The sequence below is a fragment of the Odocoileus virginianus genome, chromosome 7, assembly GCF_023699985.2.
Source record: "Odocoileus virginianus isolate 20LAN1187 ecotype Illinois chromosome 7, Ovbor_1.2, whole genome shotgun sequence".
In the NCBI taxonomy this organism is placed as follows: Eukaryota; Metazoa; Chordata; class Mammalia; order Artiodactyla; family Cervidae; genus Odocoileus; species Odocoileus virginianus.
In genome coordinates, this window is record NC_069680.1 from 53,393,577 (window position 1) to 53,406,449 (window position 12,873).

Below are 12,873 nucleotides of genomic sequence, written 5' to 3' on the forward strand. Positions count from 1 at the left end.
CTCATTTCCTCTATAGTTTAAAAATGCTCTGAAGTAATATATTTATACAACAAATTGAAATGAGAGTAAAGGAAAGTGTGAAAAAGTTAAGTCTTTTCTCCACCCACCAAAGCAATATTAACAATAAAGCTCTGTTTACTTCCTTTTCTAAACTATTAGCAGTATCATCACAGTACCCTGAGGAATAAATCTGCATATAAATCAAATTACCACCACCAAGACTTCCAAACTTGTCAGTGGCTCACTTATGTCAAACACTTAACAAAATATAATATCTGGTTGGTGACACCAAGGAACTAGCTACCTGTTCACCTGGGCTGTCTGCAGGCTAAGCTTCACCGCCCTCAAACTCATCTCAATTCCAAATAACAAAAATGTAAGAAGGAAAAATACATGTGTCTGGTACACTCCACTCTTTAAACTACTGGTAACTTATCCTGGGCAATCATTCAAGCTATTTTTAGTAAGCCAGATGTGCTGAGCAACAACTAACTTAGGGATATTCTGAAACTGTGGACAATGAATTTATATAATAATGGAAAAACTGTGGTTCAAAACAGACTGCAGCGATTACAACAATGATGAACAGAGCTGACACATTCACTTTCATTAACAAAATATCTGAAGACTCTGCTCAAGTCTTTAATCAATCTTTAGTCTAAGAATGAAGGTTTGCTCCATGCATTCCCTTCAACGAGCAATTCACAGCTCAATACTACCATATCAAATACTTAATAGTGTTCAATGCCTGTGTTTTGTGATGATAGAAAATAAAGTATTAGTAGTCTTATCTCTGAATTTTTAGCAGATTAGAATGACCAAGAATTTCAAATAGGATTATTCCTTTAGGTCTAGGATAATTCTACTTTATTCCAGGGAAAATACCTCATTACCACAAAGAATTTTAATATATAAAGATAGACGTAGGGAGTAATTAAAAGCAAGCACATTTTGCTTCAAATCTTGAATGGTTTTCACTAGTGCCCTTTGTATTATTATTCCTTTATTGCAGGTGTGTGCATGGCCAGAAGCCAAAATCCAGGACAAGATGATTTCAAAATCATGCTAAAAGTTCAATGTTCATATTTCATTATCAAACTGTTTTTTACATCCGTTTGATCAAAACTTCAAATTTTAGTGCAAAGTTTTAAAAACTTCTCTACTCATCCTCCAAAGGCAATCATACATAGAAATCATAGTAATTTAAAAAAAACACCCAAAACTATAAAAACAAGTATTTTTTCCCTCCTTCTTCCCAGCCAGCTGAAAGACACAGTAGAATCTGAAGAGTTTCCTCCTACTTCCTCTCTTTTTCCCTTCCCCCTTTACTTCAAAGAAAGTTAACTGCAGCAAGCCTGATCAGGAAGTCTGAAAGGAGGAAGCAGAAACTCATTTGTGTGCAAAAGGAAGGAAAAAACAGAATTAACAATACCATGGTACACTGCTTCAACAATGTATTAACATGCCTTCGTTATACTGTCTATAAGACGTTGATTTGATTTCTCTCCTCATTCAGTGTTCTTTCCAAAATATTGAAAACTATGATCAATGATGGTTTCATCCTGATTAACCAACCACAAGTCACTTTAAAAAATGACCAAATCAACTAAGTTAATACATGCCATCTGATACTCAATACACAGAAATTATTCAGAGAGATAAATGTAGGATTCAAACCAATAACCTAAAAGTGAGTCATCTGAAAAGATCTGTATTAATTTTGAGTCATCAGTTTTCTAATCATTATCTTACAATATATATATTATTGTGATATATTAAATAGGGCTGTACAACTAAAAGTTAACTTACAGGAGCATTCTACTATAGAATAAAATGCTGAGATGAGAACTCAAGGAAAAAGATGGTGAATGGGAATTCCCACTATAAAACTATTGAAATAGATTCACAGTGAAGCATCATTTGGAATTTTTCAAACAAAACTTAAGCGTACTCGTCACCTAGTACAGAAAAGCCATTTCCAAAGACTTTTTTTTACCTACCCAGATTCAGAAGAAACTGCCTCTTGAGATTTAAATAAGTGAGAAAAAACAGGGAGACCATTTTTAAAACTTAATTTTCCCCTAACTCCCTTTGACTTATATAAGGTTACTCTAAGGCTAAGATATGTCAAGGCACTATTTACAAAATCTATGCCAGGGACAGCTGCCATGTTTAACATGCCAAGGAATTTAATGTACTGTTTGGACAACTGGTTAGAGAAAAGCATTCTGGGATAAAGCCACTCTAATTACATGAACTCTAAAAGTCTTTCCTTATGTGGACTATACCTATATTTTATAAATTGATTTAAATAAATAACTTTGAAAACGTAGACTGAGCCATCTTCAGTCTCTGGAGTAAATTTTCATTCAAAATATTACAGTAGGTGCCTATAATTTACATATTGGAGTATGTATTTTTCTATTTTAAACCTGTTTTAAAAACATGAAATACAGAAATTAAAATGCTACAATAAGCTTTATTGTGTATCATTTATTCCTTCAAAAACACTTAAACACTAACATTAAGGTATGCTGGATGGTAAATCAAGTGCTCTTAGTGTAATTCCTTAAAACTAAAATTCACATTATTTATGAAACACAAACAGTTAAAATGTCAAGTGAATAATATCGACTTTGGAAGACATTATATCCTTCTAGGCCAGAGAGCAACTTACCTATACTAGCAAGGGGAATATACATAGCTAACAAAGATAATCATACAAATCAAATTATTAGAAAATTATTATTTAGAAATAATAAAATTGTCAGAATCTAAAACAGTTTTAAAATGTGTACGAAAAACCCTGTGTAATATGTTAGTGCATTCTTTTAATCATTACAATTTTAATAAACATATTGTAGATTTTAGGCCACCTGGCAAGAGTTTATTTTTAAAAGTAATTTCTACATAATGATTTCAGTTCTCCAAATCAAACCCAAGCTGTAACTTCTATAGTGCTAATCAGAAACCACAGAATTAAAATGCTAAGTTGGAAGGTTCCTTTGATTTCACCTAGTCTAATTGTCACTAAAAGACTGTTAGAAATGAGACAAATTATAGTAAGGCTATAAGCAAGCAAAATGGCAATCACAACTAAAACCAAAACAAAATAAAAACCAAGGGAAAAGCTCTAACACCTCCAGTATTAAATCATAACTTGTTATAAATTTTTAGCAGTAAATACCAAATCAAAGAGCAAAAGCTAACAGTACAAAAATGAGGCCATTTAATGAACTATGAAAAATAATGTGTAAAGACAAAAGCACATCCATGAAGACTTCAAAGAAGAAATAACATTTAACTAAGGGAACTATCATCTACTTTTGGTAGATCTAATAAAAGAAGAACCTAACTACTAATTCCCTAAGTATTATAAGCTCACATACAACAAACCACTGCTCATTAACTCAAGCTCTTGTTCTTTCCATGAAAACAATGCCTCTATATTTTACTTTTGAAATCAGTAACTATCCTGAAATGAAACAGGAATATTGACTTTCAGCTTCATTTTAAAAAACAAGTCAAACTAGTCCAGTTATACTTTCTTTCAATGTATTTACTATGTTATCTTAAACATTTAAGGAAAAGAAACCTATAAAATACTGATATAAATCAATCTAAAATTCAAATATGAAAAGAAAACAAACTGCTGTGCATTTTAACTTTTACCTTTAAAATATCAACTGATAAAACATAACTAGAGATTTTAAAAAACATTTAGCTTACTACTTTTGATATGAGTTTCTTCACATGACTTAAATCTAAAAACCAGCTAGAAAACGTTTTTCCAATTAAGTCTTGTATTTAAATTGCAACAACTGGGAATTAAAATCTAGAAATTGAACAATTCAACTTATGACAATCTAAAGGAAAATTACCACTTAAAAAGAAAATGAACTACTATTATGCTAAACTGATATGCATGTATATAGTAAATACTAATCTCATTTAATTACATGAATTGACCCAAATCTTAACCTTTAGAGCTGGAGACAAAGATAATTTATACTAATATCTAACCAGTTATTATCTAACAATGAACATCATTTGAATGGCAGGGACTTTTATTTTGCTCACTTGTGCATGCAGAGCCACAAGATGCTGCCTGGCTCATAGTAAGTTCTCTGTGTATACTGATTCATTTATCCTATAATTAAACTTTATCAAATGCATTAAGTTTCTTGATGTTAGCCAGAAAGCTAGACTTAAATATTCAAAAGAATATCTGAATATCAATGAAGCTTAGTGAATAGGTAATTTTTTAAAGGGACCTGAAATTTCTTACCTGGTAGGGCTGAAAGGCACTATCTTCAGTTAAAAAATCCAGTTGTTTATCTACAAGGAATTCTACTGCAGTGATTGAACTGGGTACACTTTTTTCAACCAGGGGTTTGAAAGTCTGGTAAGAGAAAAAAAAAATTCTAATGGTTATTTTCTGGTTATTTTAATCCTCAAAATGTGAAGGAATATATAGAAACACAATGTATTAAAGTCATTATCATAATGATTTTAGGCTACCAATTAATATCAGTTTTCATAATCTAAAGTGATGCTTTTATCTGAAATATTTTCTATTATTAAAAAGAAATTAAGTCAATTTTAAGAAATGATTAAAAAAAACCCAGTCTATTAATAAATCCCAGTTGTTTAAAAGGATGCAACCAAATATACATATGTATTAAAAATTTCTAATATAAAAACAGAGAAATTGTTTCCAAATATCAAACTGGGTAGGAGAGGTTATCCCAACTCTTTTAAAATATTAAGTATTATTCTTTATAAAACAGAGTAGTTATGATTTACATGTGTAGTTTATTTCTTAGCTCATTCACATCAAGGGTTTTAAATGATCAGGATGCATCTGGTCTTTTAACTCCACCCCATGTACTACTTACCCCCGCCCCTGCTCCAAGCACAAATAAAAATCCAGCTGCTTCAGTAAGAGCAGCACTGGGGGAAGGGCTCAGGAAAAGAAGAGGGAGGTAAAAGTATTACACAAACTTCACAACCACCTTCAGTAAACTCTCTCCAGATTTCCACTTTTATAAAACAAAACAAAACAAGGGGACACGCGGTGGTCGGGGGGAGTGAACTGAGCAAATCCATAGTCATTTGAAGACAACTTCTACATAAATGAATTTATTCCTATCTTGGGTAGGAGGTGGGAGTGAGGGAGGCAAGAGAGGAAGAGGAAGGAAGGAAATAAAGGTACTAGATATGCACTTTTTATGACTATCCTAATTATTTTCAAAGTAGAAGTAATTGGAATAAAAGTCAAGGGTATTACATCCATGATAGTATTTTAAAACTTATAAATGAAAACAATATTCCACTGTTTTAAAAACATAGTGACTTTACTATTAAAGAATCTAAGTTTGGAAAATGAAATTAAAAAGCAACTCAGTTTCTAAAGTACTTGTATCACAAAGGGAAATCTTTCTTGCTACAAGTAACTTGTGTGACCATTTGGATGTAAACCAAAGGTTTCTGCAGACAGTAAAAATCTCCAGGAGATACAAAGCCGTTGTAATTCCCTCTTATTTATGTCTTCAAGAAATCTAACATTTTGCTAATCACAACTAAACACTCTGCTGAAAAACCTTTCAAGATTTTTAAATCAGAATGGCTCTTAAGCAGTTAATGTCTCTATTTAAGAAATTATCTTTAAAGCTTTCATCAGGAGTCTGTGTTTTGAAAAAGCTGAAAACACAAGAGAATAAATAAGCATTTTAAACATGCTTTATTCCTATACTATTCACTTCATGAACTAATACATGATATTCTTCCATAAATGAGCATAAAAAAATTATCTTACATTCCCAATTTATTTTCAGTATTTATGATTAGAAAACCTAATCACAGTAATATCCTCCTTCCCATGTTCTAGGGCTAACCTTTTATGTATCAAAAGTATTTTTTTGTGTGTGAGAAGTTACATTTTCAAACAGGTATTTCCCCATTATTTAGCTATCTCCTGCTTCTGTGGCCATCTGACACTTTCCATTTACCATAACTAAATTCTTTACGTGAAATATGTAACATTCTCAAATTAAATGTTTAATTTTTAGCAAAAAAATTAGAAAACACTGGCAGCTTCTCAAGAGAACTTTAAATCCCTGAACTTGATTAAATGCTCTTATTTCTTTCTAAACAGTACCAAATCAGGTCAACTTGGGAAGGTTAAAAAAAGGTCCACAAAAGGTACTACCTAAATGCCTAAAGATACTGTACCGATTCAATTAAGGAGGACTGGAAAAAAAAGTAAACTTCTCCACTCCAAGTGCCTCTTTCTTACGCAAATAATACAGGTGGTTTGCATTTCCTATGAGACCTAGTCATTTTATAATATGAAAAACATTCTTGTGAAGAGAACCTCTCAGAACTCTGCTTTTTAAGGTAAGTCAGAGACCTAAGGGTAAATTTCAATAGGCCAATTTATCACAACTTAAATTACTGAGAAAAAAAATTTAGTTTCCAGGCTAAAACAAAAAAGAATTTCTCATTTAAGGGTATCTAACTGAAAGCCACTGGTAGAATCTAGCTATCAGAAATGTTAAAAGACTAGTTTATAATGGTCTATTTCTGATGCATGAGTATTTATAATAACCATGTACAAATGGAAGTCAAAAGTACACCATGCTTCTTAAATAGCAAATAGGACAAAGACTTGCAAATTTTAAAACATGCGATTACTTTTAAAGTACAAATATGTTCCCAAGTGCCGATAAATACTTTTATAGTACTTGTTAAAGAAGTGTTTCAGTATGTATTAAACAAGCAACCCTAAAAATGTGTGACTGTGCCTACTTTACTGAAAAATTAAAGACAAACAACATATAAAACTAAGAGTTAAAATAAATCCTAATTCCCTAACGTGGCAAATAAATGATGTAACCATTAATAATTTTTGTATCCAAATCAAAAACATCCACTTTAAGGACATTAGCTTAAAAATAAAAACAAATATTTAAATAAAAGTGAATGAATCCTACAGATTTTGGATGAATCTGTAGTATTTCATGGGTCTAGGTGCACTGAAATGCAAAGAAACTAGAACTCATGCATAGCTAAGTAATTCAAGGCTCTAAAGATATACCATTCTATGAGGAACTTCCACAGCCTAAGGGGAAGCTACAAGCTACCAAGAGATGAAAGTCACAGCAGAATGTGACCCTAATCACAAAATGACTTCATTCTAATGCTGAAAAAAGTCTTTGAAAATCCAAATTAAAACTGCCAATTAAACAAAACACTTTTTCAGTTTCATTAATGGACTGAGAGTTCATTTAAGGTCCTTTGTCTTTGTTAACTGCACTTTAAAAATAGTATAAAGTCAAATAAATACTCAGTAAAGAGCCTGTATTTCTACTAGGGCCTACCACGCTATAGGAAGAATGCTTAGAACAACTGTATCCTGTTTGGGGCTCCATGCTGCACCACATTCCATTCACATGAGGAAGAGGCGAACAGATGAGCCCTCCTCGAAAAACATTTTTAAAATAAATCAGCTACAGTTCTCAAACATAACTCAGCTGCTCAAACAAACTATGTTAAAGCTCACCATTTAACATCTGACTGGAAATTCACAAGGTTTATGTCTACAGTCCAAGTTTCTAACAATCTCCAGTTAACATTTAGCAATTCCTTTTCCAAGTGAAAAAAATTAGGCTCATAAACTACAAAAATCTGATATAAATCTCACTAAAGAAATACTAAAGCAGAAAACAATCTAAGATACATTTTACAAGTCAAGGTTTAGTCTTTAAAAAAAAAAAAAAGATTGGAGTGACTCGAAAGAACAAAGTCCAAATTCCCACCCAAGCAGGTCTATTGAAAAACACGATACTGTTAGAAAACAAGTTGGGGGTGGGGACAAGCATACACCAGACAGAAAAAACCCTCACAAAACAAATACCCCTACATCCCTTAAAACATTATATTCTAAAACCCTAGTCCAAAACATTTCTGCTATAATACTTTAAACAACTGAGCTTGTTTTTTTATTGTACAGTGTTATGAAATTATTACCGACACAATAAATCACTCTCTAAACAAATGAAATCATTAAAAATTCTAAAAAACTAAGACCACGAAAGCTGGATCTGAAAAAGACAGTGACCTTAATTCCTAAAATCGAGAAGCAAAACCAAATGTAAATTAAGACAAAAGAAAAAGGAAGCAGAAAAATACAAACCGTACTTTGTTCTTGAGAATTTTAAAGTATCTTTAAATCTCCGATATCCACGACAAGGCTTTAAAGGTCAAGAAGTATAGCTGACATTTCCATTTTGTTCTTGAGCAGTATTTTTTTTAAAATCTAGCCTCAATAATGCTTAAGTCTTCAAAAATCACAGGCAAATGGCTCTCAAACCAAGCATTTCTGAGCTCACTTGCAGCGTCGTCATTGTATAGTAAGAAAAGCCAAGACCACAGAACGCAGCAGAGGCTGTAACCTAACAACTCCGACGAGCAAATGACGCTTTTCTGTCTGCTCTGGCTCAGTCCTGGCAGTGATCAGGATTACAACTCGCTCTTTGTCATCAGCACTGTGGTGTTAACGACCAAGAAATCCTGCAGCTGAAGCACTACTGCATCCTCCGATCTGGGTCAGGATAATTTCTCCCGAGGTCGCTTACATAACCAGTAAGATACTCCAAATAGAGAGAACAGCCATCCATCAGCTAGAGAAAGCCTTTTCCCACTGTACTGTCTGTGTGGAAACACACTGCAGTAGCTTCCAACAGCGCAGACACCCAAATGAGAGCGACCGCTTGGCTTAGGGCAGACTGAGAGAAGGGAAGAGGCGGTGCTCTGTAAACTGTAACTAATCCTCCGTCACAGGTGCTGATGGAGTCACTTCCAGCACGAGTCACATTACTGGTGATTACTCATTTGGCTGCGCCATAGAGACTGGCTCATAATTTTAACAACAGACAAAGACAGACTAGTGGCGAGACTGAGAGCTCAAGTTTACTGTCTCCTTCACACGGCAAATGCAAATACAAAGTTTTTGCCTTACAGATTTACCAAGGTGAGAAAGTGCAGAAAACAAGTTATATGTAAATCTCTCAAGTGGGCAAAAATAAAACAACTTTAAACCTATTAAGAATACTTTCAAGTGTGTTTTCAAGTAAAGAATTTACTTTTAGTTCACTCATTTTTCATTGGAAATATACTGATATTTTTAAAAACACAGGGGGAAAAACAGTTTAAAACATTTCTGGGGTAATAATCTAAGTAAAATCAAATGACATAATCAACACCACCCCAACACTTTACTCAAAGGAAAAACTAACTAGTAATATTTATTTTGGCAGATTAAAAAATATTCCTGAAACATTTTTATTATTTGTAAGAATAATTTAAATAGTTCATAGCTATAAAAACCTTTAATAGCTACAGATGGCTATTCAGCACCTGACATGTGATTAGTCTGAACTGAGATCTGTGCTGTATGTATAATAAACACACTGAATATGAAGAAAGAATGTCAGATATCTGCAAGTACAAGAAAACATTCACCTATTTTTAATGATGTGTGTGAACGGCCTTTTATTTTAAATTTGTCCCAGTGTTAGGTATTGCAATTTCAATAAATCTAAAAATTTACACTGATTTTAATACCAGCAACCAATTTATCAAATCGTGTTGAGAAAAACTTCCATTCCCAGCCAATGCCCTGTCCCTTTAAATCTATTCCAGATGTTATCAGCTTCATTTCATAAAAAACATTCGATTAACTACTAGAAAAAAAGATATTTTTAATTTAGTCTATTATCCATTGTACTTACGAAAATCTCAATCCTTTTTTAAAGATGAAAGAGAGGAATAGTGATTATTCTAAGAATATTAGTAAAGTTCAGTTTTAGAACAGTGATAGAAATGAAATGTAAATGAAATGTACTTTTTAATAATGAGTCAAGTGAATATTAAATCACATATAGAATACCAGTATTTCATTTCATAATTACTTAAGATGTGATCATAAAACATGTATGGAATTAAAAGAATTCAGTGGAATGTAAGTTACCAAAAAAAAAAAAAAAAAAGAAAGAAAAAAAACAACTGGAGTAATATGGCAGCCTTATTCTGAGCCTGAAACAAACAGCAAATGTTTGATTCAGGTTATTACATTATATTATAAACTATCAAATTTTAAATACATGTCATACTACTTTTCTACAGTTTACTGTATATTAGGCAATGAGTTAAATATTTCACAAGATGCATCTTACAATCTCACATAAATTTATTATTAACTTAAAAACATGTTTGTTCCTGAAGTACTATGTCCCCTACAAAATCAAGTAGCTTTAAGAACTATACTCAACTAACAACTGCCACAGTATTTATATATTGCTAGTGATACACAATTAGATAATTTTATAAAATTAAAATAATTAATGTCAGTACTGAAAAACCACTCATTTTTATTTCATACTGCATCACATTACATTAAAGTTAGATATTTTTCCATTACCATAAATACTACACTTTTGTTGTTTAGTTGTTAAGTCCTGACTCTTTGCGACAGTCGACTCTTAATGGAAACAAATAAAGGTTACAAGTGCAACGAGCTGAAAACCTTAAGAATCTTCTTAATGTTTAAATTGAGCTTAATAAATATTTTTATAGGGCTTCGTTGGTGGCTCAGATGATTAAGAATCCGCCTGTAATGCAAGAGACCAGGGTTCAGTCCCTGGGTCAGGAAGATCCCCTGGAAAAGGGAACTGCAACCAACTATAGTATTCTTGCTTCGAATATCTCATGGGCAGAGGAGTCTAGTAGGCTAGTAGTCCATAGGTTCGCAAAGAGTCGGACACGGCTGAGCAACTAACACAAATATTTTTATAAATATATATGTCTGGTCTGGTACACTGACAAATTTCTAACAAATAAAAATATCGAAGTAACAACACTGAGAAAGCATTTGGAAGCAAGCGTAAGTTGCTTAGCTTTCACAACATGTCTTCTTAAATTCTCTCTTGTTCTTACAACTGTATGGGATGGTATTAAATATCACCTTTCAGACGGCAAAAAGCACAAATTTGAGGAGAGCAGCATTGTAATCCTTTAAACTGGTTCTTCTTACTGCTTATACCTTCCTCAATGAAGGTATAATGAATTAAGGAAGGAAGTTGAAGAGTTAAATTTTTTTTTCTTTTTTTTTTTTGGTTGGGTAAAAGGTCTTTTCTGGCAGCTAAACCAGGCTAGAGGAAGAGGAAACTACTCCAGTTACTGCCCAGAAATACACATCTCTGACTTCCTTCCTTTTTAGCCGGTTTCTAGGTTACAAGCTGAATAAATCAACAGAGGTGAGAAAGTAAACAGAAGCTAAAAGGAAGGCAATACTGTATGGCTATCTGAAGAAAATCTGTTCCTTCCAACAACTGTAGAACTTTTATACATATAATTAAGAGTTAAACTAACATTTTGGTCCCATTTATTTTGGACCATGAAAGAAACTCATCTTTACAAATACAGAAATCTAAACAAACAAGTGGATTTCTCCAAGTATACAGACTGTACAAAACACCAAAAACCTCTAAGGTTCAGTGCTTTAGCATTTTAAGTACTTTTTCAGACACAAGGATAGGAAAATAAGAGAAACAATAGTAATTTAAAAATGATTTGAACTTGATATGGCCTTATCTGAAGCTGATTAGGTTGAGGAAAATACTTTTCAATATGTCCTATTGATCTATGAAAACATATAATCAAATGTGTAACTCTTGCATCATGGTATTACCCTAATGATTAACATCTTCACATTAATATATCTATATAGATATTCCAGGCACTGCAAGGGTGGTGTAGCATGGTACACTTCAACAGACCATGAAGTTCCAGGATTTCCAGATGATACAGACCTAACACTGATTTTTAAACTCTCTTTTCTCCCCTAAGCATGCAGGATGTTCAATCAACCAATATGTGTGCGATGTCTTAAATTATTGCACTGCTCCCTCCTTTCTTCACTATATCCTGGGTAACTGCCCCAGTCCATAAGAGGAAAGTTATGCAACAACAGAATGTGTTCATTTTTTAACTTTGTAAATATTTATCACAATTTTTATGACATATAGTTGATTAAGAAAAATCACTGCTGAGAACACAAAAGCACTATGCAAACAGTCTCCGTGTTTCAATAAGCATTATGGCTGAATTCAGGGCCCTTTCATCTTTTTCTTCTAGTCCTTCTGAGTACTAATAAAGCACATACTCTAACTGGAATAGTAGTTCTATCAGTTTGTCGTTATCTATGGCTTCTCTCTAAGACTCTCCCTGATCAATCTTTTTCCTTCCCAATAATATGAGGTTTCACTTACAATCATTCCTCTGTAATGGCAAGGAATTGGTTTCAGGCTCTAGGAGGATATCAATATCTTCCAAGGCTCAAGTTCCTTACATGAAATAGAATAGTATTTGCATATAACCCTCCCATATACTTTAAGTCATCTCTAGATCACTTATAATACCTAATATAACATAAATACTATGTAAATAGTTGACAGCTTTAGTGGCCCAGTCATGTCCAACTCTTTGCGACCAAATGGACTGTAAGCCTGCCAGCCTCCTCTGTCCAAGTAATTCTCCAGGCAAAAATACTGGAGTGGGCTGCCATTCCTTTCTCCAGGGGATCTTCCCAATCTGGGGATTGAACCTGGGGTCTCCTATATTGCAGGCAGATTCTTTACTGTCTGAACTACCAGGAAAGTCCCCAAAATTAATAGGCACAAGGAAAATTCAAGTTTTGTTTTTGAGAATCTTTTGGTATTTTTTCTTCTGAAATTTTTCATCCATGGTTGATTGACTCCTCATATGCAGAACACACAAGTAGGGAGGTTTGACTGTCCTTTTCCTCCTCTA

The 12,873-nt window shown here is 33.0% G+C and overlaps 1 protein-coding gene across 3 annotated transcripts in view; it reads right to left on the minus strand.

Moving 5' to 3' along the window:
* Nucleotides 1-12,873, minus strand: part of JMJD1C (jumonji domain containing 1C) — a 308,159-nt gene that overhangs the window by 76,632 nt on the left and 218,654 nt on the right. For all 3 annotated transcript variants that reach the window (XM_070470721.1, XM_070470720.1, XM_070470719.1), the window contains exon 3: nucleotides 4,289-4,402. Coding sequence is in view for 2 of the 3 variants with exons in the window: in XM_070470720.1 (XP_070326821.1) it covers nucleotides 4,289-4,402 (114 nt within the window). In the remaining variant the exon portion in view is untranslated. The remainder of the gene's footprint in view (nucleotides 1-4,288; nucleotides 4,403-12,873) is intronic.